Raw genomic sequence first — 27,528 nt, forward strand, 5'->3', positions numbered from 1 at the left:
AAAAAAAAAAAAAAAAAAAAAAAAAAAAAAAAAATCCCATTTCTGATTTCTTGAGTCAAATTAATTGAATGTTAGCCACAAGCTAGTTGAAGAGGAAGACATTACTACTGCTAGGCTAATCTTTATTAAACATTTTTTAAAAATCAAACCTCCACTTTCCCCTCTTTTCTACCTTCTTTTTTCCCTTGACCTTAATACTTAGTAGATGATCTCATGGCCTACTTCTCAGAGTATATAGAAACCTTCTGATAGGAGGTCTCTCAACTTTCTAATACCAAGTCTCCAAATCCACCTGTGTCCGTACTTATCCTGGTCTCCTTCCCTCAAGTTACAATAGAAGGAATATCTCTCTTCCTACCCAAGGTCAATATCTTTACCTATGCTTTGGATCCCAGCACTTCTTGTCTTCTCAGGAAATCTGTGCTATAGGTTATCCCTTCTCTCTCCTATATCTTAAATATTTTAAATGTCTTCTTTTCAATGGGGTTATTCCCGTCTGCTTATAAACAAGCTTGTTTTCTTCATTAAAGGAAAGGCTCCTGGCTAACAGTCACTCTTTCTTAAATAGTGCTTGGATGAACAATGTCCATGCTTGCCTGTGTAATTCTGTCTTTTCTGTACTTTTAGAGCTCACCCCATGGCTGAGATTATAGGTCTCCATATTTAATAAGGTTATATCTAAGTCTTCTAAACAAAGGAAACAGATAGTCTGCCTCATTTGTTTATTTATTTATTTGAGACCAAGTCTCACTCTGCCGCCCAGGCTGGAGTGCAGTGGTGCAATCTCAGCTCACTGCAACCTCTGCCTCCCAGGTTCAAGTCATTCTATTGGCTCAGCCTTCTGAGTAGCTGGGATTACAGGCAATGTGCCACCATATCCGGCTAATTTTTGTATTTTTAGTAGGGATGGGGTTTCACCATGTTGGCCAGGCTGGTCTCGAACTCCTGACCTCAGCTGATCCACCCACCTTGGCCTCCCAAAGTGCTGGGATTACAGGTGCGAACCACCGTGCCCAGCCTATTCTGCCTCTTTTATGTGGCTGCATGTATCTACTGTCACCCTTTAATGTGTTGATTTCTTGTTATAATTCCCAGAGAGGAATCTTTTTTTTCCCCAATTTACTTATTTCTAGAGAGGATCTCAGTGTGGCTTCAAAATACACAACACTAGTTTTTGCAGTATTTTTCTAAATAAAAATATTTCTTATCCAGGTGTGGTGGCTCATGCCTGAAATCCCAGCACTTTGGGAGGCTCAGGTGGGAGGATCACTTGAACCCAGGAGTTTGAGACCAGCCCGGGCAACATAGTGAGATCTCATCTCTAAAAAAATAAAAAATAAAAAAAAAAAACAAGTATTGTGTTGGGCACCTGTGGTCCCAACTACTAGGGAGGCTGAGGTGGGAAGATTGCTTGAGCCCAAGAGGTCAAGGCTGCAGTAAGTCATGATGGCACCACTGTACACTGCACAGATGACAGAGTGAGACTCTGTCTAAAAAGAACAAAAACAAACAAACAAAAACAACAACAAAAAAAAAAAAACGGCCGGGAGCGATGGCTCATGCCTGTTAATCCCAGCACTTTGGGAGGCGGAGGCGGGTGTATCATGAGGTCAGAAGGTCAAGACCATCCTGGGTAACATGGTGAAACCCCATCTCTACTAAAAATACAGAAACAAAATTAGTCAGGCATGGTGGCGGGCACCTGTAGTCCCAGCTACTCGGGAGGCTGAGTTGGGAGAATGGCGTGAACCTGTTGGCAGAGCTTGCAGTGAACTGAGATTGTGCCACTGCATTCCGGCCTGGGCGACAGAGTGAGACTTCGTCTCAAAACAAACAAACGAACAAAAACTTCTTCCAACTAGTGTGCATGTGTGCACCACCCAGATAATAGCAGCTTTGGCAGAATTTTATCTCTAGTCTTGTAGTTTTCATTTTTCGTATATAAAACTCAATGAGAAGTGCAATGTTAATTGAGTAGTTCCACTGAATAAAAAGAGGTTATGGCTTACTGACTTTATTGAAATAACTTGCATTTACATCAAGAGTTGACCAAAATTTCCTATTTTGAAAATTAGTACTGTACTTAGCTACTTAAATAGAGCCCATTGCCATGGAAGTTGGCAATACCATTTTAATAAAACAGGATTGAATATTTGTGGAGAAACATTAAATGCTTCATATTTTGCATGTCTTATGACTATGTGTATCAGTAAAAAGAAGCAATTGAATATGTTTCCACAAATGGAAAAGATGTTAAAGCAATAAGAAAAAAAGATGTATTTTGGCTGATTCAAGCTGATCAGAAGATGTATTTTAGGAGCAGAACTTCATTTACATATATTCAAATAACTATTGAACTCGTCGGTAATAACAGCTGCTTAATCTGAGTTTTATGATGGCTTTTTGACTTGTTGCTACTTAAAGCAATCATATAAAGGCAGCAAATCCCCACAACATCAGAAAATGTAGTATTGAAAAACTCCAGTATTAAGTTCCTATAGATGAGACTTCATGAGTAGTAGAAATAATAAAAGATGGTTCCACGAGTGTGTGATACAATAATAGGAATTAGTATGATTAAACTGGACAACTTTCATTTACTGGACAGATGGTAATTCTTAAGTAGAATTTTTCCAGAGAATCAGCACAATATAGGTACTGCAAAGGCACTTGTTACTAAAAATAAACAATCGAAAATAATTTGCAATGAAAGTTCAAAACTACTTGGCAGAATGAACGTGAGTATTCTTTAAAAAGCTAAGCCTTTTCAAAGGCTGAAGCTTGGCTTGCTGTTATGCATTTTATAAAACTACAACATAATTTTTTAAAGTTTCCCAAGCAAGCACTGTACAGTTCAGTTTTAAAAATTATATTTTTTTGCTTGGAATGTTTCTGAATTCCATCTAGAGAAATTTTACTGTAAGCATAGATAAGGAAAAAATGAAACCATTTTGGCAATCAAGAAGAACTTTAGAGATTTTTAGACTAACCACAAATGAAATAATGCCCTCTGACCTCAGAGTCTCAATGAGGGGATAATATGAGTGCTAGATTTTAAAAAGTTTAGTGAGTGGATGGTAATCTCTGAAAAGCAGATTGGAAGGCAGATCAGCATGAATTTGAAGATATGAAGAAACTCAGGGAGGTTCATAAAGGCTGGAGTATCATAGTGATTGCCTTTGTAAATATGAGGTTGTCAAACTCTATTCATTATTCAAGCCAGGAGTTTAGGGTTGATGGTCTCAGTAATTTTGTTGATGGAATATATGTTTGATGAATGAAGAGACTGTTTAACAGTTACATGCATTAATAAGCAAACTAAAGTCATAAACCTTAATATATTTTCTACAAATAATCCTATCAACTCAAATGGTGTTTATTTGGTGGTACAATTACATATGATGGTTCTGTTGATTATTTAGAAATCTTATTCAGTTTATAGATTTTATAGGTATGTATATTAGTTTCCTATTGCTGCTGTAACAAATTACCACAAACCTAGTGGATTGAAACAACACAAATGTATTATCTTATGATTCTGGAAGTCAGAAGTTTGAAATGGTTTTCACTGGGCTAAAATCAAGTTGTTATTAGGACTGCATTCCTTCTGGAGGCTCCAGGGGATAATTTGTTTTCTTGCCTTTTCTAGCTGTTAAGGTCACCTGGCTTCCTTGGCTTGTGGCCTCTTCCTCCATCTTCAGAGCCAGCAGCATAGCATCATAAACAGTCTCTATGTCATCACATCTCTTTCTTTGACTCTGACCCTCCTTCCTCCATCTTATAAAGACCCTTGAGATTACATTGGGCCCACCTGGATAATCCAGGATAGTGTCCCTCTCTCAAAATCTTTAATTTAATCATCTCTACAAAGTCCCTTTTGCTATGTAAGAACACATATTCACAGGTTCTGGGAATTTGGATATGGACATCTTTGTCATATTTTCCTGCCTACTGCAGTGTGATAGACTGGATTATTGTTCCAACTCTTCACTCCCTACCAATAAATAGGATTATAGATTCATACCCTTTCCAGCAATTTTGTAGTGCCTTCCCAAAATGGTTAAGTTGTATCCCCACCCCTTGGCTCTGGAATTGACCCTATGTCTTGCTTTGGCCTGTGAGATGTTGGTAGTTGTGATATAACTGAAGGCTTAAAAAGTGCTTGTATGATTGGGCCTGCTCTCTTGTACTTCTGTTATTGCCATGAGAAGAACATGCCCAAGACAAGAGTCATGTGGAATAGAGTTGAGTTGCCTTAGCTGAGTCTGGCCTGAATCAGTTTACCCTTGGCCAATCCACGGATCTCTACAAATTAATTATTGTTCTTTTAAATCAGTGAATTTTGAGATACTTTATTGTGCTTAATTTTTGTGGCAATCACTGATACAGTAGAGATCTTAGATTTTCCTTTTTCATAATCTTGTCTTCTACTTGCAGTTATTGTACTGCTAGATAACATTTCATCATACATTTAACACTTACTTAACAACTACCATGTGCCAGGTATATGCAAAGTTCTAGGCAGAAAGTTGGAAGCTTAATTTTCATGCTCCGTTCATGTAGCACTCATAGACATTCCCAAAAAAAGGGAGGAAAGGGCACAAGGAAGAGATGGAACTTGAAGTCATTCTATGATTGAATTGAATGGCAAAGATTTGATTTAGTTACTCATCATGATCAATCTGCATTACTGTGACATTAATTGAAAACATTTTTACTGAGAACTTAATTTGTGAATGTATTTGGTGTTAGGGATACATATGAGAAGATGCAAACTTTGTTTTCATATCTTTGTTTCAAATCTTTGTTTTCATTTCATATTACTGATCATAGCATTGTAAAAAAAAAGTGACAATTCTTTCTATTATATTCCATTTGATTTTATAGTCATAACAGGCATTGTGTTTCTGATTTTAAAAACATAATTTAGTAGGAAAAGAGATTAAAACTATTAGCTTAACTAAGTTTGGTTGGTTAGTATCTGTTGATTTTAGTAATTTATACCAGTGCTTCTCAAGCTATCTTTGATGAAGGACCATTTATTTTTTAAGTTTCTAATCTATGCTGACTGATACATTTATAAAATACAATAAGAAATGCCAAAACTGTGTCAAATTGTTATAAAACATTTCTGAATATTCTGGCTTTCTACACTCATCTTTTCTTGTACTGGTAACAAATAGTTTGTTGATTGGCACCTGCCAGTAGACTACACTTTTGGTAACACTGCTACTGATTCTAATTATTACAAATCAAGAATGTGAATATATTTGAATGCATGAAATTTGAAGACTTATCAGTAATTCATATGTCAAATTTATTGTTTTTTAATATTAGCTTTTAATTTTTTAAGTTAAGAAATGATATATGAAAATGTAAATGGGAAATGCTTTCTATTAATTCAGGTCCTTCTTCTCTCTCTCTCTTTTTTTTTTTTTTGGAAATGGTCTCACTGTGTCTCCCACACTGAAGTGCAGTGGCACAATCACAGCTCACTGCAGGCTCAACCTCCTGGGCTCAAGTAGTCTTCCCACCTGAGCCTCCTGAGTAGCTGGGACAACAAGCATGTGCCACCATGCTCAACTAATTCTTAAATTTTTTGTAGAGGTCTCATCGTGTTGGCTCATTGTGTTGCCCAGGCTGGTCTCGAACTCCTGGACTCAAGTGATTACTGGGGGCTCACACCAGTAATCCCAACACTTTGGGAGGCTAAGGCAGGTGGACTGCTTGAGCTTAGGAGTTTGAGACAAGCCTGGGCAACATGGTGAAACCCTGTCTCCCTCTGATTAAAAAAAAAAAAAGCCCGGCATGGTGATGCATGCCTGTAATGCCTGTAGTCCCAGCTACTCAGGAGGCTGAGGTCGGAGGCTTCCTTGAGCCTGGAGGCCAAGACTGCAGTGAACCATGATTTTACAACTGTATTCCAGCCTGAGCAACAGAGCAAGATCCAAAAGACAGAGAGAAAGAGAGAGAGAGAGAGAGAAGAAAGGGGAAGGAAGGAAGGAAGGGAGGGAGGGAGGGAGGGAGGGAGGGAAAAGAAAAGAAAGAAATGCAAAAGAAGAAAGAAGAAAGAAAAGAAAATAAAGAAAATCCTCTTCTAATGTGTAGCAGTCAATTACAATAAAAAGAAAGCAGATAATTTGGGGATACTTCAGGAAGTCCTTTGTGCTCTAGCAAGTTAGGTAATTTTTCTAGATTTTAAAAGTTATTTGTTTTCATAGCATTGCATAGAATATAAAAATAATTCTTTTACCTCTGAAAAAAATAAGGTAGCTATTTAAAAAGTAAAAGCAAATGCTTATAGAAATATAAAGCAAGCTGGCTGGAGAGGAATTGGAATTGTCAGTGATTTTTTTCTCTTATATATGGGTTCCTGGGGGAGGCATCGCGTTTGAAGCGATAACATGGTTTTAGGGTCAAAGCAAATAACTAAAACAAGGAGGAAGCTAGTTTCTCATTACACTGCAATATGTCTTTAGAATGTTGAACAAATGGAATGAAGGACAACAAAGCACATCAATGGTAAATTACATAATTCTTGATGTCTTCTCTTGTCCCATAGACGTGTCTATGGCAACCCACAAATCGTAAAGACTGGGTAGATGTCAACAGTGCTGACTTTCTTTGTTTACCAAATTTCAGTACATAAAACCACACTAAAGTAGTCATTAAACAAAGAAGAACTGAAAGGGGAAGAGTTGAGATCTGAATTATTTAAATAAAAGTATCTTAAAATTATAGTATTAGGGATGAGGGTAAAAATTGTTTAGTATTATGAAATTAAATTAAGCATGGATTTGATGGATGAATATAGGGAAAAAGTATAAAAATTAAATGGGGTTGAAATGGGGGTAGGGATGGAATAATTTCTAAGTATTGTAATATGCAATGCACATTGTGAGCAGATATACAAGACAGTACTTAAAGTCCTGTAAAAATGTGTGTATGTGTGGTGTGTGTGTTTCTTTTGCCTAGTAGTGGGACACTATAGAAAAAGGGAGAATTTTGAGCGCCTTTTAAATCTTTTTTTTTTTTTGGGACAAAGTCTTGCTCTGTCGCCCAGGCTGATGTGCAGTGGTGCACTCTTGGTTCACTGCAACCTCCACCTCCCAGGTTCAAGCAGTTCTCGTGCCTTAGCCTCCCGAGTAGCTGGGATTACAGGTATGTGCCGCCATGCCCAGCAAACGTTTGTATTTTTAGTAGAGACAGGGTTTTACCATGTTGGCTAGGCTGGTCTTGAACTCCTGACCTCAAGTGATCTGCCCACCTCAGCCTCCCAAAGTGCTGGGATTACAGGCATGAGCCACTGTGACCAGCCTAAATCTTATTTAATTGTACTCATATTGGTCTTAGTCATTTGTACGACACTACTGTTTAATATTGACAACTTTGAAAGTCACTGAGAAAAGTTAAATGGCAATTTAATGTTAAGAGCTGCTTATGGTAATCAAATCCATCAAAGCCCTTCATGAATATATTAAGCACAAACCCACTGAATTACTGTTGCTGAAGACAGCTTGGTATTTTAAAATTGCCTAGTGAGAATAGATGTACTATAATAATAGGAAGGACTCTGGTTACAGTTTACTATTTTATCTTTACGTATAGAAAGAAATCCAGACCTGTTTTTAATTATTTAATGTTCTAGAATCTTTGCCAACCTAGTGGAGGTATTTTTTTTTTCCAAAACGGAGTCTTGCTCTGTTGCCCAAGCTAGAGTGCAGTGGCACAGTCTCGGCTCACTGCAAGTGGGGATTTTTTTTTCTTTAGCTATAAAATGATTTCTAGAAGTATATTTAGAAAATTATGTTTCATCTAGATTGTTATTTAAATAGCTGCAATAACAAAAATAAAATTCCTGTGACAAACTAATTCATAGGGGCAGTGGTACAAAAATTCAGTAAATAGTTCATATAGAATAAATTATGATTCAGAGGCCAAGTGCGAATCCTCCAAAGTTTAATTAATAAGGCAGCTGCATTCTTTGGTTTCATTCTTCTAGGGGACTGTCTTTTCATTAAATGTTAATAAGGATTTTGTGGGGATCAGTGCTATCCTAAAGAGAGAGCAGGGCACACAGCATAACATACGACCATGAACATCTTGCTTGCTTTACACTGCTAGTCCTGAAATCATTATTTGGAAGACTGATGCAGCCTGCCTTCCCTTACAATGTTTTAAATTCCAAAATACTGTCTCAATTGTCTTTCATCCAAAGTCATAGTGTGCTTAATCCAGGTATTAAACCATTAAATCCAGGTATTAAATTATTAAACATGATTTCTCAAACCAACCTAGATCAAAGTAAAAAGGAAGATAGTTACCCATCCACTCTCTCTCTGATTGGTAAAATTTCAAGTAGTGCAGGAAGGGTCATCTTTAGCAGTAGGGTGGATTGGGGAAAATTAAGTTGTATCAGTGACCCTGAATTTTTCCCCTTAGGAAAGCTCGAGGACAACTTTCCCTGACTCTGTGATGGACCAAGAATAAAAATGAGATATTTAGGATCACTCAATTGGGCCTCTGAGGTAGAAAGTAGAGATTTTGGTGATAAGAATTAAAGGGAGAGAATCAAAAGTTTTTGTCTTTTAAAGTACCTGCTCAAAGTTCAAGGTAACTTCATCAAACCATCGAGGAGTAGTAAAACAATTCACATGAAGAAAAGGGATTCTGCATTAAATTTTAGGTAGTAATGAAGAACGAGAATTTTCTTGGCATGTTCCTAGTGCACATACACCTTGGGGACTAAGCCTGAAATAGAAGGCAAGAATGGGATTTGGAGCCGGGCGCGGTGGCTCAAGCCTGTAATCCCAGCACTTTGGGAGGCAGAGACGGGCGGATCACGAGGTCAGGAGATCGAGACCATCCTGGCTAACACGATGAAACCCCATCTCTACTAAAAAAAATACAAAAAACTAGCCGGGTGAGGTGGCGGCGCCTGTAGTCCCAGCTACTCAGGAGGCTGAGGCAGGAGAATGGCATAAACCCGGGAGGTGGAGCTTGCAGAGAGCCGAGATCTGGCCACTGCACTCCAGCTTGGGCCACAGAGCGTGACTCTGTCTCAAAAAAAAAAAAAAAAAAAAAAAAAAACAGAAAAACAAAGAATGGGATTTGGACCCATCTCTTCTCTGGAGATCCAGATAGAATATAGCAGCAGCCTATAAATTAAGACCAAGAGTAAGGCAGAGCCAGAGTCCAAGAAGCCTAGATGTAATCAAGACAAATATGTCTCTTTATTAAAAATAAACACAGTAAGGACTTGGTCTCCGAACCGGGCAGGAGAAACTCAGTTACTAGAGCTAGGATATAAGATCAGAGCCAGATTATCATGAAAGCTGAGCCTTCTGATGGTTAGGTTCCTGAGCACTGAGAATCTTAGATAAAAGAAATCAATTCAGTTAAAGGGAGAAGAGGGCTGCTACCTGCGCAGGGAACCAGGTAGCCTCTGACAAGTCTGGAATGGGATGGATAGTTCTCTCACCTTATTCCTAATTTGTAGAACCCTAAAGACATACAGCATTATGTTAATTGTTCAACTCTAGTTCATATTAAATTGCTTGTTCTTAAAATGATTGACCAGGGCAGCAAAGTGCCTGAGTACAGTCATGTGCCACACAATGACGCTGGTCGATGGACCACGTATATGACAATGGTCCCATAAGATTATAAAACTGTATTTTGACTGTACCTTTTCTATGTTTAGATACACAAATACTTACCATTATGTTATAATGCCCATAGTATTCAGTACATTAACATGCTATGCAGGTTTATAGCAGAAGAGCAATAAGCTATACCATCTAGCTAGGTGTGTAGTAGGCTATAGATCTAGGTTTGTGTAAATACGCTTTATGATGGGCCGGGTGCGGTGGCTCAAGCCTGTAACCCCAGCACTTTGGGAGGCTGAGACAGGCGAATCACGAGGTCAGGAGATCGAGACCATCCTGGCTAACATGGTGAAACCCCGTCTTTACTAAAAAAAAAAAATACAAAAAACTAGCCGGACGAGGTGGCGGATGCCTGTAGTCCCAGCTACCCGGGAGGCTGAGGCAGGAGAATGGCATAAACCCAGGAGGGGGAGCTTGCAGTGAGCTGAGATCTGGCCACTGCACTCCAGCCTGGGTGACAGAGCGAGACTCCGTCTCAAAATATATATATATATATACTCTATGATGACAGACATACACAATGACAAAAATCACCTAATGATGCATTTCTCAGAATGTGTCCCTGTTGTTAAGTGATGCATGACTGTGTATGTTTGTGTGTATGTGAATGAGATGGACAGCAAATCTTGCTAACTTAGTAAATTTTACTAATAAGATTAATAACAATTATGAACTAAAAACTCAAATTGTGAACTGCATCTATCAGTACCTTTGGTTTTAGTTGGGTTCTATGTCACATCTTTTCAGAGTAAATGACTTCATATGAATTCCAGTGAGAATATTTTTTCTTGTTGACTGCCACACAATGATAAACTTATACCAACTAACCATGGAAGTTTCAAATGAAAACAAGGATAATAACTTAGAAAATGAAAACAAGTCTTTATTTGTAAAAATTCTTGAAAGAGCCCTTACAAGATAACTTGAGAGCCAATAGGTTTTACACTTTGTTTAGATGGATTAGGCTGCAAAATAAATGCAACTTCAATTGCTTAATTTATTTTATTAGTTTATTTATTTATTTTTGAGATAGAGTCTTACTCTGTCACCCAGGCTGGAGTGCAGTGGCACGATCTCAGCTCACTGCAACCTCCGCCTCCCAGGTTCAAGCAATTCTCCTATCTCAGCCTCCTGTGTAGCTGGGACTACAGTTGCATGCCACCATGCCCGGCTAATTTTTGTATTTTTAATAGAGACGGGGTTTCAGCATATTGGTCAGACTGGTCTCAAACTCGGCCTCAGGTGATCCACCCACCTCAGGTTCCCAAAGTGCTGAGATTACAGCTGTGAGCCACTGTGCCCAGCCCAGTTGCTTCATTTGTTTAGTCCACATTTTACTTATGATAGTATAATGGCTGTCGACCTAAATTTACTAGAATCTTTTTTCTGCAGGTTCTGGTTAGGCTAGGCCACAAAATGTATTCTTTTATAAGAAGATTTGGAGAGCAGAAATGAAGTAGCAGTCGTTTTGTAGTTCACACGTATTATTGCTTACTGTTTTGCTCACTTCATTGGTGTAAGTCAGCAGCTGAGCCTGCAACTGCTTCATTTTCTATTGGATCCTCCTTCTACTTCTCTGACTCTTGGTCAAGTGTGTGCATTTAGCTCTTTAATGAGGGACTCTGGCTTCTGAAGGACATCCATCAAGTGAGAGCTAACTTGGGTTTCAGGTTGTGCTCATGAACTATGGCTTATACTTCTGGTTACCAGCTTGTCATGAAGTTCTTCCATCTTCCCTTTCTGATTCCCTGCTCCGTGGACTTTGAGCTCGAGCATCAGATGTAAAGATAACTGCCTTATATAAAGAGACAGTTTAACCAGCTTTCACAATTGGGAAAGGTTTAATCTTTGTAACAAATTGCCATATATTATATCTTTTTCCATCTCTCTAGCTTCATTCTAGTAGTTTTGATTTTCTTCTTGAACTCTGACTGATAGAGAATTGGGACAGTGACAGTACAAAATGAAAACAGATCTTTTGACCCCCCACCCCCCACCTCAGTTGTATTGTCAGGAAGCAGGTTGAAAAAATTATACAACCATTCATGGAAAAAGACGGGTGGCTCAGAGGAATAACGAAGAGCCAAGGATAAGTTATTTCCAGGTGGGAATAGAACTGTGTCCTAATCAAATAATTTGCCACATTTTCCTGGTTGGGCTTCAGAATTGCTTTGGACCAGTGATCTTTGTTTACTTCCTGTTCTCCCCACCTTTTGAATAGGAATGTCTATGGTGGTTATCCTATGAGTGTCTCCTCTTGTATGTTGAATATGTGGGGACAAGATAACTTGTCTTCATACTACATAGAGCTTTAGTTTGAGATATCTGTACTTAAAGAGGTGTGTGTGTGTGTGTGTGTGTGTGTGTGTATATATATATATATATATATTTTTTTTTTTTTTGAGATGGAGTTTTGCTCTTGTTGCCCAGGCTGGAGTACAATGGCATGATCTAGGCTCACCACAACCTCCGGCTCCCAGGTTCAAGCAATTCTCCTGCCTCAGCCTCCTGATTAGGTGGGATTACGGGCACGCACCACCATGCCTGGCTAATTTTTTGCATTTTTAATAGAGACGAGGTTTCTCCATGTTGGTCAGGCTGGTCTCGAACTCCCAACCTCAGGTAATCCACCTGCCTCGGCTTCCCAAAGTGCTGGGATTACAGGCATGAGCCACTGCGCCAGCCTCAAAGAGCTGTATTTAAGGAATTAAACCAGAGGAGCACCATCCACACCTGAGCTTCATTTAAATGATGAGATTCTGGACTTTGAGCCTATGTGACAATGAGATGAGACTTTGCAAGTGGCTTTGGGAGGGGATCAGTGTATTTTTGCATGTGGGAGGGATGTGAACCATTGGGCATCAGAGGGACAACTATGATAGCCAGCTTCCAGTGTGGGCCCCAATGATCTCTACCTCCAGTATTCACAGCCTTCTGTAGTCCCTTCCCCCTTTCCAGCAGGCTTGGTCTGTGTTACCAATTAAATATGGTAGCAGTAAAGTGATGTCACTTTTGAGATTAAGTCATAAAGATATTGCAGCTTCTGTCTTGGTTACTCTGTCTTGTGGATTAACTGCTTTGGGAAGCCAGCTGTCATATCATGAGGATACTCATGCAGCCTTATGGAGAAGTCCATGTTGTGAACAAGTGAGGCTTTTTTTCTAACAGTCAAAGAGGAATGGAGGACTCTAGTCAGCAGTCCTGTAGATGAGCCATCATCAAAGCAGATTCTCTAGCCATGGTGAAGTCTTCAGGTGACTGCAGTTCTCATGAGAGACTCTGAGCCAGAGTCATCTAGCTAAGTCGCTTGTGGATTCCTAACCACCAGAAACTGTGAGATACTGTTTGTTTTAAGCTACTTAATTTTGTTATGCAGCAATAGATAGCTAATATAATGCCTAAGTATAAATATAATCTTTCTTCCACATGTCTATGAAAGCCAAATAAAAATGAAGATAAGAGAGGCTGTGTTGTGGGAAGTCAGGGACCCCAAATGAAGGGACCCGCTGAAGCCACCGCAGAAGAACATAAATTGCGAAGATTTCATGGACATTTATTAATTCCCCAAATTAATACTTTTATAATTCCTTACACCTGTCTTTACTGCAATCTCTGAACATAAATTGTGAAGATTTCATGGACACTTATCACTTCCCCAATCAATACTGTTGTGATTTCCTATGCCTGTCTTTACTTTAATCTCTTAATCCCGTCATCTTCTTCTTAAACTGAGGAGGATGAATGTCGCCTCAGGACCCTGTGATGATTGTGTTAACTGCACAAATTGTTTGAAGAGCATGTGTGTTTGAACAATATGAAATCTGGGCATCTTGAAAAAAGAACAGGATAACAGCGATGTTCAGGAAATAAGGGAGGTAACCTTAAACTGACTGCCAGTGAGCCCGAAGGAACAGAGCCATATTTCTCTTCTTTCAAATGCAAATAGGAGAAATATCGCTGAATTCTTTTTCTCAGCAAGGAACGTCCCTGAGAAAGAGAATGCGCCCTGAGGGTAGGTCTATAGACGGCACCCTTAAGGCGATCGCCTTTTATGGTGAAAACCAAAGGGCTGAAATAAGCCCCGGTCTCCTGTAGCGCTTCCAGGCTTATTAGGACGAGGTAATTCCCACCTAATAAATTTTGGTTAGACAGGTTGTCCACTCTCAAACCGTGTCTCCTGATAAGATGTTATCGATGACAATGTGTGCCCAAAACTTCATTAGCAATTTTATTTTCGCCCCATCCTGTGGTCCTGTGATCTCGTCCTGCCTCCACTTGCTTTGTGATATTTTATTACCTTGTGAAGTATGTGATCTCTGTGACCCACACCCTATTCGTGCACTCCCTCCCCTTTTGAAAATTGCTAATAAAAACTTGCTGGTTTTATGGCTCAGGGAACATCACGGAACCTGCTGACATGTGATGTTTCCCCCGGGACACCCAGCTTTAAATTTCTCTCTCGTACTCTTTCCCTTTATTTCTCAAACCAGCGGAGATGCCTAGGAAACAGAAAAGAACCCATGTTAACCATTGGCAGTGGGTTCTCCCGATAAGGCTGAGAAAAGTAAATTGTATTTTGGCCTACTTTCTATTTTTCTTTGGTGCTTATTTAGCTTCTCTTAAACCTAGGCCTGTGGGAAAATACTTATTCAGTGCCCCTAAGCTAATTTTAAAGAACATAAGAAAGGCAGTTAGCTCCAGTTATAAGGATATATACATATATCTTTGAACTGGAGAATCTACTTTTGGTAAGACAAATCACAAGATTTTAGCAGAGTCTAGTCTCTCCTTTGCAGAATGGTAGGGAGGCCACTACCTCTCTTAGGTTGAGATTTAAAGTTACATTTGTTATTCTTTTTTTTCAACCTAATATGACTAGTTTAAAGAATGTAAAGTATGATTTGATTTACTTCTTGGTTTTTGTTATGGAAACAAGAGAAATAAGAATGTATTTCTCCTAAATTCTCTTTATTATACTTTCCATCTTATAATCAATTTCAATAACTTTAACAATAAACAGTAAAAATGATAGACTATACAAAGCATTGCCCAAGTGAATCCATCATGGACTTGTGTCTGAGAATGGCTTCCTAAATAGGGGAAATGTGTTTCACACGAAAAGTCCATTTTCTGTTATTGCCTTTTTTTTATTTGGACTATGAGATGCTATATATTTTAAGGTAATCTTAATAGTTTCCTGTCTCTCACTAACAAGAATGACTTGTCATAATGAGCAGTGTAGATTCTGTCCATTTGATCCACTCCAGAAAGCTGTCTGTTTGATACAAGAGCAAATCACCTCAATTCCTTAGTGGAATGACTGGAGTATAAGTGAATAAATGAGACACAGGAATTTAAAAAAAGGTTCAGTTCTATCAGAAGGAAACAGAGGATTGGAACATTTGGAGGCCTGGTTTAATAAAAAAATGTGACAAGACAAATAATTATATGTGATAACTGTAGAGGGAGGAAGAATCCTCCCTAATACAAAATGTCCATGAAATAGTCATTTTCTTCTTTAGGAAGGAAGATAATTTTGTAGCTTAAGAAAAATAGTTCTCAATTCTTTGAAGTTGGAAGACCTATATTGTAAAATGACTATTTATTTTATTTTACCTCCACCAAAAATAATTCAAATTTTCTGTGCTCTTTATAATTCATCACATTTTAAAATCTGGGTAGGAATTTCAGATTCCATTTTGGGGAATGGGTTTGTTTGTGGGGGTGTCTTTTTTTGTTTTTATTTTTGCATGTTTTACTTCAGCCGTAAAGTTTTTGTCTTTTTTTGTTTGTTTGTTTTGAGAGGCAAGATACAGACTCTAAAGTGCTCTATTTTTTCCTTTTATAACTAGTTTACTTTTGTCTCAGAGAACTACACAAAAATGTCATACTGTATTTGACTTTCCAATTTTTTATTAGACTGAAGTGTTTTTGATGAACTATTAATAAAGTTGTTATTCTGTGTTAGGTTTAGGATTCCAGCTGAGGATGAAAGATAAGTTACAACAAATTTTGTGCCCTATAGTAGCTGGGAAGTAGCAAAGTGATTCTCACCTATGAGGATTTTTTTTTTTTTTTTTTCCAGTGACAGAGTCTCGCTCTGTTGCCCAGGTTGGAGTGCAGTGGTGTGATCTCAGCTCACTGCAATCTCCGCCTCCCAGGTTCTAGCAATTCTCTTGTCTCAGCCTCCCTAAGCAGCTGGGACTATAGGCGCACATTATCACAGCCGGCTAAGTTTTTGTATTTTAGTAGAGACGGGGTTTCACCATGTTGCTCAGGCTGGTCTCAAACTCCTGAGCTCAGGCAATCCACCCACCTCGGCCTCCCAAAGAGCAAGATTACAGGTGTGAGCTACAGCTGAGGACTGTTTAACATGCAGATTCTCAGGCCCCAACCTAATAAGACTGACTCAGAATCTCTGGGGATGGGATTTGAGAATTCACAATGTAATAGGTTCTCTCTGTGATTCTAATGAAAACTAAAGTTTAATTGATCTAGTGAAGGTTGGAGGGCAAAGGAATAAACAATTTACATTGTGACTGGTGCCCAGGCACAACGTAAGATATAACAGTAACTTCTAGGAAAGAGCCATTACCTCTACCAAGGGAAATCCAAGTGAAGACTTAATATAGAAGCTGACATTTGCATGGTTTTGAAAATGTGCCTTGCCAAGCAGAGATGGAGGGTGTGGCAGGGGGCATCTCAATGACTCATGTTGTCAATGATATTTCTACTAAGAGAAATACACAGTGTATACTCACTAATGCTTTGCCTAGGCAGTTTCTGGCTGAAGCCTTCCTCTTCAGCCTCTATTCTGTGTTCTTCAGGGATTTTGGTGACTTAATTTTCCTTGATGGTTCTACACCAGGTTTTGAGGGATTTTAATGTTAAGAGGCACTTGAATGTAATAAATATGTATATATGTACATATATGTAATAAATATATGAGTGTATACACACACACACACATACACACACACACAAACAGGAATACCTCACAGATTTTGCAGATTAGGTTCTAGACCAAACCAATAAAGCAACTATTGCAGTAAAGTAAGTCACACAAATATTTTGATTTCCCAGTGCATATAAGCATTATGTTTACTGTAGTTTATTAAGTATGCAGTAGCATTATCTCTAGAAAAATAACTAATGCCGGGCGCGGTGGCTCAAGCCTGTAATCCCAGCACTTTGGGAGGCTGAGACGGGCGGATCACGAGGTCAGGAGATTGAGACCATCTTAGCTAACACGGTGAAACCCTGTCTCTACTAAAAATATACAAAAAAACTAGCTGGGCGTGGTGGTGGGCACCTGTAGTCCCAGCTACTCGGGAGGCTGAGGCAGGAGAATGGCGTGAACCCGGGAGGCGGAACTTGCCGTGAGCTGAGATCCGGCCACTGCACTCCAGCCTGGGTGACAGAGCGAGACTCCGTCTCAAAAAAAAAAAAAAAAAAGAAAAATAACTAACATACCTTCCTGAAAAATACTTTATTGAAACTGAGCATGTCGGTACATTACTGTAGTCCCAAGCCACTCAGGAGGCTAAGGTGGGAGGATCCTTTGAGCCCAGGAGTTCCAGGCCAGCCTGGGCAAACATAGGGAGACCTCCATCTGTAAAAAAAAAAAGCCCCCAAACTTTATTGCTAAAAAATAATAATGATCATCTGAGTCTTCAGCATGTTATCTTTTTTCTGGTGGAGGGTCTTACCTCAGTGTGAATGGCTGCTGACTGATCAGGGTGGTGATTGCTGAAGGCTGGGAAGGCTGAGGCAATTTCTTGAAATAAAACAAAAACGAAATTTGTCTCCTCGATAGACTCTTCCTTTCATGAAAGATTTCTCTGTGGCATGTGATGTTGTTTGCTAGCATTTTACCCACAGTATAACTTCTTTCAATACTGGAGTCAATCCTCTCCAACCACGGCTTTATCAACTAAGTTGATGTAGTATTCTAAATCCTTTTTTATTATTCACAGTTAATCTCAGTATTCACACCATCTTGACTGCAGTAGATTTCATCTCAAGAAACCACTTTCTTTGCTCATTCATAAGAAGCAACTCCTCATACCTCCAAGTTTTATCATGAGATTGCAGCAGTTCAGTCACATCTGCAGGCTCCACTTCTAAATGTAGTTCTCTTGCTATTTCCACCACATCTGTAGTGACCTCCTCCACTGGTCTTGAACCCCTCAAAATCATCCCTGAGGGTTAGAATCAACTTCTTCCAAACTCTTGTTAATGTTGGACTCTTCCTATGAATCATGAATATTCTTTTTTTTTTTTTTTGAGACGGAGTCTGGCTCTGTCGCCCAGGCTGGAGTGCAGTGGCCGGATCTCAGCTCACTGCAAGCTCCGCCTCCCGGGTTTACACCATTCTCCTGCCTCAGCCTCCGGAGTAGCTGGGACTACAGGCGCCCGCCACCTCGCCCGGCTAGTTTTTTGTATTTTTTTTAGTAGAGACGGAGTTTCACCATGTTAGCCAGGATGGTCTCGATCTCCTGACCTCATGATCCGCCCGTCTCGGCCTCCCAAAGTGCTGGGATTACAGGCTTGAGCCACCGCACCCGGCCATGAATATTCTTAATTGCATCTAGAATGGTGAACCTTTTTCAGAAGCTTTTCAATTTACTTTTCCCAGATGTATTAGATAAATGACTATCTATGGCAGCTATAGCCATATATATATATATATATATATATTTTTTTTTTAAGATAGCGTCTCATTTGTGGCCCAAGCTGGAGTTCACTGGCACAGTCATACCTCCCTGTAATCTTGAACTCCTGGGCCCAAGGGATCCTACATCTCCCTTCCTGAGTAGCTAGTACTACAGGCACACACCACCACACCTGGCTAATTATTTTATTTTTTGTAGAGATGGGGTGCCACTCTGTTGCCCAGGCTGGTCTTGAACTCTTGGCCTCAAGTGATCCTCCTGCCTCAGCCTCCCAAAGTGCTGGGATTACAGGTGTGACCCACCATGGCCAGCCATGAAATATATTTTTAAAATAAGACTTGAAAGTTGAAACTACTCCTTGATCCATGGGCAGCAGAATGGATGTTGTACTAACAGATATGAAAACATTAATCTTCTTATATATTTTCATCAGAGCTCTTAGGTGACCAGGTGCACTGTCAATAAGCAGCAATATTTTGAAAGGCATCTTTTTTTCTGAGCAGTAGATCTCAACAGTGGGCTTAAAATACTCAGCAAATCATTCTATAAACAGATGTACTGTCTTCCAGGCTTTGTCGTTCCACTTATAGAGCACAGGCAGAGTAGATTTATCATAATCCTTAAGGGCCCTAGGATTTTCAGAACAGTAAATGAGCATTGGCTTCAACTTAAAGTCAGCAGCTGAAATAGTTCCTAACAAGAGACTCAGCCTCTCCTTTGAAGCTTTGAAGCCAGGCATTGACTTCTACTCTCTAGCTACAAAAGTCCTAGATGGCATTGTTTTCCAATAAGTGTTGTTTCATCTACATTGAAACTCTTTGTTTAGTATAGCCACCTTCATCAGATATCTTAGATAGATTTTTTTTTTTTTTTTTTTTTGAGATGGAGTCTCACTCTGTTGCCCAGGCTGGAGTACAGTGGTGCTATCTCGGCTCAGTGCAAGCTCTGCCTCCCAGATTCACGCCATTCTCCTGCCTCAGCCTCCCAAGTAGCTGGGACTACAAGCGCCAGCCACGGCTGGCCACCACGCCCGGCTAAATATTTTGTTTGTATTTTTTTTTAGTAGAGACAGGGTTTCACCATGTTAGCCAGGATGGTCTCTATCTCCTGACCTCGTGATCCGCCCGCCTCATCCTCAAAGGGCTGGGATTACAGGCATGAGCCACCACGCCTGGCCTTAGCTAGATCTTTTTGATAACTTGCTGCAGCTTCTTCACCAGCATTCGCTGCTTCACCTTACACTTTCATGTTCTGGAGATGGCTTCTTTCCTTAAACATCATGAACCAACCTCTGCTAACTTCCAACTTTTCTTCTGCAGCTTCCTTACCTCTCAGCATTTGTAGACTTGAAGAGAGTTAGGGCCTTGCACTTGATTAGGCTTTGGCTTAAGGGAATGTTATGTTTGGTTTGATCTTCCATCCAGAACATGAAAACGTTCTTTACCAGCAACAAGTCTCCTTCGCTTTCTTATCATTTGCATGTTCACTGGAGTAGCATTTTTAGTTTCCTTCAAGGACTTTTCCTTTGCATTCACTACCTGGCTGTTTGGTGCAAGAGCCCTAGCTTTTGGTCTGTCTCGGCTTTCAAAATGCCTTCCTCACTAAGCTTAAACATTTCTTGCTTTTTGATTTAAAGTGAGAGACATGTGATCCGTTTACTGGAACACTCAGAGGCCATTGTAGGGTTATTCATTGACTTAATGTCAATATTGTTGTGTCTCAAGTAATGGGGAGGCCCAAGAGAGGGAGAGATATGGGGGAAGGTATGGTTGGTAGAGCAGTCAGAATGCACACATTTATGGATTACAGTCGCTGTCTTATATGGGTGCTGTTTGTGCTGCCCCAAAGTAATTATAATAGTAACTTCAAAGATCACTATAACATATATAATAATAATAATGAAAAAGTTTGAAATATTGTGAGAATCACCAAAATGTGACACAGACATGAAGTGAGCACATGCTTTTGGAAAAATTGCGCCCATAGATTTGGTTGATGAAGGGTTGCCACAAACCTTCAATTTGTTAAAAAATGTAATATCTGGGAAGCACAAAGATGTATGCCTGTTAAAGGTTTTAAAGAAGCCATTTTTTTTTTAGAGAAAACTTTTAAGAAGCTTTACAGATAGCAGACAATAAGTATTTGTTGACTAAATGGTCAAGTTGGAGTGAGCAGATTTTATAATTTTATTCTACTAATCACCACCAGCAATTTTATTTTTGATGCTTGTAGATGGACAGTGGTGCCTATGTCTATTAGGCATTCTGATTTTTTGTTTTGTTTTGTTTTTTCCTGCCAAAGGACAGTGCTTAGAACTTCCCATTCTTCCTTATAGTGGGGAAAATCTGTCACCCCAAGGATATGAATTAGGTAGAGAAGTAATGTAAGAGCCAATCACAACGCGCGCTGCGGGGCGGCTCCAGACTGGCTTCTCCGGGAGGACTGGCGGAAGATGAGACTTCCTTACCTCCGTTCAATCGGACAAAGAAGACCATAATAGTTTTGGACAATAGAAAATTCCTTGTGGGTTAAACTGCGGTGGGACTGACTGTTACGCAGAAGGCGTAATCGGAAAACTTCTATACACTGTGTGTCACGGATACATTATTTTCTGGAATCCTGGAGAAACGATCAGCAGTTGTGGTGGCACCAGTACCAAAAATGGCTGTAAGGCGCTTCGGACGCTGGATCAGGTGACGCAGGATCAGGTGACGCAGCCTCAGTCCGCCCACTTCCCACCAGTGGCTCCTCCTCCTGCTTCCCGGCGTAGCGGTGGGCGTGGCTTGCCCGGAGGCTCTTCTGGGGCCGGGAAAACCGAGGAATACACATGCGCAGTTGGACCCCTCAGGCCTTTAGTGTCCATTCCTACCCATCTCCCCGCCCCGACCCTCTGGGCGGGGCTGGGCCGATAGTCCAGCTGCTGCTTGCTGGAGATTCAGTGACTTCCTTATTGTGAGTGTTGGCCCGCCAGTGTCCCGACTCGTAGCCCCGCTGTTTTTATCCGGGCCGCTAGCCTGAGTCTAGGTCGCAGCCGCAGCCCCAACCCTTCGGTCACCTTTTCAGCGCAGGTTCTTTCCCCGAACGCCCTGCGCTCCCTAACATGCCCAACCCCAGCAGCACCTCCTCTCCATACCCCCTCCCTGAGGAAATTAGGAACCTGTTGGCAGGTAAAGAGCGGGAAGGCGGCGGTAATGCTGTTGGGGCGGGGGCGAGGGAACGGTAAGCTGGTGGGGCAGAAGCACTCAGAGTCCTTATTCTCCATCCCCACGCTCCCTACGTCTTCTAGCCAGTGGGGTCGGCACAGGGAGGAGAGAAGAAGGGTTGTTTCGTCTCAGAAAGGGAGTGGGCGTGTGTGTTGAAATTTGGTGCGGGGATGGTGGCGAAGCCCTTTTTGGTGGTCTACACAAATGGGATCAGGACGTTTCTATGTGCATTGTGAAGACTGTGTGTGTGTGTGTGTGTGAGAGAGAGAGTGACAGAGGAGGGCGGGGGAGGAAGAGTGGTGGAGGGAGAGAATGATAATGAATGCTGCGTGAGCGGGCAGAAGGGAGCAGAAGTCAAAGAAGTAGTTCTTGGGTGGTCTGGCCAATGGAGGTAGAGGATGTAGAGATGCAAAGAGATTCAAAGAGCTGTCAGAGCCACAGGTGTTAGGGGTTATGGGGTGAAAGAGTTTATCATTTCTAAAACTCCTATTTTTCTTAAACATTCAGCTCACTCACGTTTACAACTTTTGAAGAAGGTCTGGTTCTCAAATGGCCACTTGTCCCCAGCCTCAGTAATATATTAAAGCAAAAAAGGAAGGATATGTTAAAGTTCTACTTCCTGTGTGACACGATGAAAGTACTTCATGTTTGCACCCTTCTCTTCCCTTTTTCAGTTTTACATTACCATTTATAGGAACTTGTTTTAGGAGCTAAAAACGTGATTCTTCAGTAGCATTATGAATCCACTACTAGTTCATTAATTTTCTGGATATGGAGGTGTGTATGTTCACTAAGAACCAATAAAAATGTATATTTCTGTACAAGTTAGAAAATATATCTTTTCAAGGTAGCACAAATCTTGCCTATCTTCATGTTCTGGAATTTCAGCCATCATTTATTTTGTCTTGTGTACGTCAGAATTCTGGAAACTGAATTTCGATTTTTAGTTTTAGATTCTATAAAATATTTATCTTTCAGTATTGTTCATGAATAACTAGATTACAGATTGCTTATTATAACTCTTAAAAAGCAACATCATCTAAAATGTGACATTTGAAATAGGAAGTTACTCCTATAGCAATGTGAGTCCAAATCTCCTAATATGCTGTTATTCAATTTTGGTGCTTGGCATTATTACTATGGTAGGGAAATGAAAACTAAGTGTATGAATGTAGACTTATGTTTGTATGATTATGGTACAGTATGTTGAATGCATTTGTGGTGGGATAGCCTTTCACTCTAAGAAATGCTTGTTGTCATTAAAGGGTACCACTAAGGGAAATAGTTAAAGAAGTCTAAAGACTGACTTCAGGCAGCTTTATTACATCTGCGTGACTACTGATTTTGTTTTACTACACTTAACATTTTTTGTTGTTGCAATGCTGGAATTGCTTATTTAGAATATTATTGTAATAACCAGTGCAGAAAACTGTTTATCATTATTCCAAAAATAGATAAAACCATTTTCAGGATATTCTATGTCCGTATTTTTGAATTTAAGAACTAACATATAGACCTCTAGGTGCATGTTTTAAAGCTTGGCAACTCCCATAGTACAGTTTGTTATTTGGATCCATAATCGTACATCACAGATAATATGATATGTAGGTCATGAGAACCTTTATTCTCTTATCCCCATAGATCACAAGTATTTCATGTGGCCCTTATTTGTGTAATTTAACTAAAAACTCAAAATTACATATTTAAATTATCTGCCAATGCTAATTTCCGATATATTTCTGCCTTCTCTCTTTAGTCAGGTAATACACTAGCATGACGTCTGAAATTATTTTAAGGTCATTTTATTGACATTTTCACTATTTTATATTATTAAAGCAAATCACATATTAAAACACATGAAGTATTAAAAACAAATATTACAATTAAAACTTTTGGAATTAGAAACTTGAATTACGCTTTATTTTCAGAGGATATTTTCAAGAAGTATGGAAGTGAGTTGGGGCGCATTTATATTTAAAGAAATTTAACAAATCAGTGTTTTTTGGGTTTTTAAAATCTTATTTGGAAAATTGTTAACATTTTATGTTTGACTGTAATTAAAATCTTTTTTGACGTAGAGAAGGCTTCAAGAATAGGTGCTGTCAGCAGTTATTTCACGTATTTCATCTAAAAATATTGTTGGCATTGTACATGATTCTTTTCATAATTCAAGTTTATTGGGTAAGAGTATATGACTAGATTTAGAGTAACTAACATTATAGAAGTATTTATATTGGTTTGAATATTAGAGATATTGCTGGCTTATTTGGCATATTTCTTTGAAACTAAGGAGATATTGGTAATGGTGTTGTAGTTAACAGTTGAGTGCTCTTAGAATGCATGGTACTATGCTAGAATTCCAAGGTAGAGAAGATAAGGAACTAAACTTTTCAGGGGTTTGAAGTCCTTTGTTTTCAGAAAGAAGAATATAAAATCAAAAGATAATGACTGTTAAAATAATGTTGTTTAGATGTATCTGTTTGTGTTCCATATGCCTATTATCTAAATCATTATATGTCATATGTATTGTTTGAAATTTCACCTGCTTAAAAGGGAAGGTACTCAAGTGTATTCTTATTTATTATTTTTCTTTCTTTTTATTTTTCTGTCTGATTATGGCAGTTCTATGCTATACTTTCAACATTTGTTCCCTCTCCCTTCCTTCCCCTATAAAAAACATTCCATAGAAATGTAAAAAAAAAAAAAAAGTTGTTATTGTTAACTCATGTGTTGTGTAAAGATACCATTGAAAAAGTGGCTAGTTTGATTTTTAGTTATATTTTCTGTGGAGTCAGTCTTGAAGACCTATGCTTTTTATAAAATGTTGATTATTCTTCTGGTTATATGAACAGAAAAGGACTTACAGAATTTCGTTGTTGAAAGCAAATTTTGAGCTACCATATGCATTACAGGCAACCTTTGATTTTTTTCTTTTCTACAACAATGGAAGAACAGGTTTAGCCTGGATAATTGAAATCAAAGGACAATCCCAAATCTTGTCCATTTAATCTTCTCTCACATCCAAATATTTTGACTAGGACTAGCAGCAAGAATAATCTTGATTTATGTGATTTTTTTTTTTTCTCTAGGCAGGCAAGAAAGTAAGAGGAACTAGAACCACTTCCCTCCAGCCTCCTTTATTTGTTTAATCACCCTTTAAATAATGGTTTTTTAGTGGCTTGCAATCAGATATTCTCATTCATCCTCATTCATTTGTTTTAGGACAACAAATTTTAAAAGGAAAGCTCTAAGAAGATGTTATTTTCTGTTTACTAAATTAGCAAATGAAACCATTGTTAAAAGAAGAAAATAGTGATTGTTAGTGCTCTGAAAAATGAAACCAAACCAAACAAACAATAAATAAAGTGGTTATATAGTTTCTGCAAAGTGATCTTGAGGTTTTGTTCACATGGCAGTCTTGATTAGAAATACCACATTTTCCCTACTGGGAATTTTTAGAACATTAAAAATGTTTTTCCCACACACTATGTGTGAAGATAATCAGTATATTTAGGGGACATTGATTATCTTCACACATGGATTATAATGTATGAATTTTTTTCACACAATATCATTTAGGGTATATAGTCAGTTCCCTAAAGGGATTCCTGTAGGGGCACTGGGTGAAGATTGCAGTTTATTTGAAATAGAGGCAGAATTTTTTCAATGCTGAGTATATTACGGTTTGATTTCCACCTTTCCAAAGTTCCATTTATAATTTGGTCAACATTTTGGTTTTATTTTTCCTATGAGGATTATTTATGGTGTATCTAGTGTCTCATAACTTCCTTCTGGGACATTGGCTGAGTATGTAAAGGGAAGAGTGCCACCTACTGAGTCACCAGTAGTTACCTACCTCCTTAGCACCTGGATTTTCCTGTGGAGCAAGAACAAGCCTGCCCCATCTGGGCAGCAATCACTAAAGAGCATAGAGTTGATATGAGAACATTTAATCTCAAGATGAAATCTATTGTACCTCCAAAATACTCTTTTCTGGAAATAGGAATATATGTAAATTAAGGGACTAGAGGTTTATAGAGATTTTTTGTATGGGTTAAATAATATAGATGAATTAAGATGTGGTGTTAGGAAAGTTATTTGCCTATTTTAAGTATATAATGTCCTACTTTGTCTTGGGAGGAGATCTTTTGGCATGGCTGTCCATTGAAAGTGTTTTCATCTCATTGCTATATAAGGCTCTTGATATTATGTACAGTTTTTATAGCTACCCAATCCAAATTATCATTGGTTTTCTTAAAAAATAAGAATCTAAACATATTAAAAAGTTAGCATTATATGAAAAATTTGCAAATGGGCTTACTGCTCCTGTTACCAGTGTTTAAAGTATTACTAGAAAGAAGGTAGACACAACAGCGTAGGAAAAGCTGCTGGTGATTTGAAACACAGTTTAGTTGTCTCTCATAAATTTCAGATTAAGTGTCATATATGGGTGATAAAAGTGGCATAGGCTAGATTTTATATACTCATTATTCACTTAGTTTGTCTTTTTCAATTAAAGCTAAGTCTATCTTTTTCATTCCACTGAGTTTACATTTCTTTTTCAATCACATTCTGAACACATTACAATAGATGCTGCCTAAAAGTGAATATGGTGTAAATCTCAGACTAATGTGTTATTCACTGTGGCTTCTTTGAAAATGTGTGGTAAAAAGATTTTGATTATTGTAAGGTGCTATTATTTATCAAGAGTCATCTTTTAGCGGTTGAAAGATGTTCAACCCTACGTTTAAACAGCCCAGCTTTCTATCAAAATATATCATTTAGCTTCCCAAAGTCAATTTTGGAAATTTTGTCCAATGATTGGATTGTAAGACTCTGGTATGTTTTACCCACTGTACCATGAGAGCTCTTGTGCCAGTTCATGTCACCTTTTCCATGTTTGAAAAGTCCACAGTTCATCTGCAACCTGTAAAAGCACGTGCTGAGTAATCAGGGAAGGACATCAGTTAGAATAATCAATAACTTTTCAATTAGCCATATTCCAACTTTGGGCATTTGGCTCCATTGATTTGCATGTGCCCAGTTTAATTGATTTTTATGTTTTCATCAGTAGCCGTTTGGTCAGAGCCATAACCTGGTTTAACAGAGAAGAGCTTGTCTTTTTTTTTTTTTTCCTAACGGCAGCTTAGATTCTAGGCTAGGATCCCTATCATATTAAGTTTGGTGACAGCACATCTCAGTGAAAGCAGAGAGAAATCTGGCCCAATTCACAATGTAGAGAGAGATGTGGAATTAAGTTAGTAAGGCCATTGGGGGTGCTGTGTGATTGGTTTTACCTTTATTTTATTGATCTGCGGCTGAGCATATGGTGGTAGATTCAGCTCAATTCTTGCTCCCTCCCCCATACAATTCAGGCCATCATGGAGGCTGAGTGTGTTTATATGCATGTGCCAGGAGGTATTGGGTGATTGGAGGATTAGGCAGGAAGAAGAGGTGTTACCTTTGTGACTCGTTTTTAACCTCCAGTCTGCAAGCCATATTCTAGGCTGTTTGATAGCCGGGGGTGGTGAGGACAAGTGGCCAAACTGCTTTTCAAGAGTGGGAACCTGTGCTAGATACTATATCCAGAAGCTGAGAGTTATTTGATCATTTGCAAACAAATGTAAACTGTTCTGACCTAGTGTAGTTCCACCTTTTCATTATGTGATCTGTGTAGAAGTTGGTAGAAAGCAGTTAGTGTGTATGTTAGATACTTGTCCCAACCACTGGCGACTCTAGGGAAAGGTGGGGTGACTGTTTTTTAGGATGTCTATATGTTAAAAGGGGGAAAAAGGAAAATTGGAGTACTATTTAGTGATTTGGTGTGTTTGCCTCTTAGGGGTCTCCATGGCAATTGAGAGATTTCTAACTTAAACTGCTTAAGATTGCTGAGCCAGTATACGTCATCTTTTAATTTTGTTTTCAGACCTTGACATTTATCGACAGAGCAGTTGTAAATCTGATCTTTTCAGAGGCCTTCTC

The 27,528-nt window shown here is 39.0% G+C and overlaps 1 protein-coding gene and 1 pseudogene across 3 annotated transcripts in view; one reads left to right on the forward strand and one right to left on the reverse strand.

The window, feature by feature from the left end:
• Positions 1–21,172, reverse strand: part of LOC113219633 — a 110,200-nt pseudogene extending 89,028 nt beyond the window's left edge.
• Positions 21,052–27,528, forward strand: part of SKAP2 (src kinase associated phosphoprotein 2) — a 205,491-nt gene continuing 199,014 nt past the window's right edge. The window contains exon 1 of one of the 3 annotated variants that reach the window (XM_031936034.1): positions 21,052–21,510. In XM_031936034.1, the coding sequence (XP_031791894.1) occupies positions 21,444–21,510 (67 nt within the window). In that variant the 5' untranslated portion in view covers positions 21,052–21,443. Of the gene's footprint in view, positions 21,511–22,304; positions 22,324–27,528 lie in introns of those variants that run through there. The other 2 variants (XM_031936036.1, XM_031936035.1) reach the window with 2 other exon arrangements.

This window comes from Piliocolobus tephrosceles, chromosome 8 (assembly GCF_002776525.5).
Source record: "Piliocolobus tephrosceles isolate RC106 chromosome 8, ASM277652v3, whole genome shotgun sequence".
In the NCBI taxonomy this organism is placed as follows: domain Eukaryota; kingdom Metazoa; phylum Chordata; class Mammalia; order Primates; family Cercopithecidae; genus Piliocolobus; species Piliocolobus tephrosceles.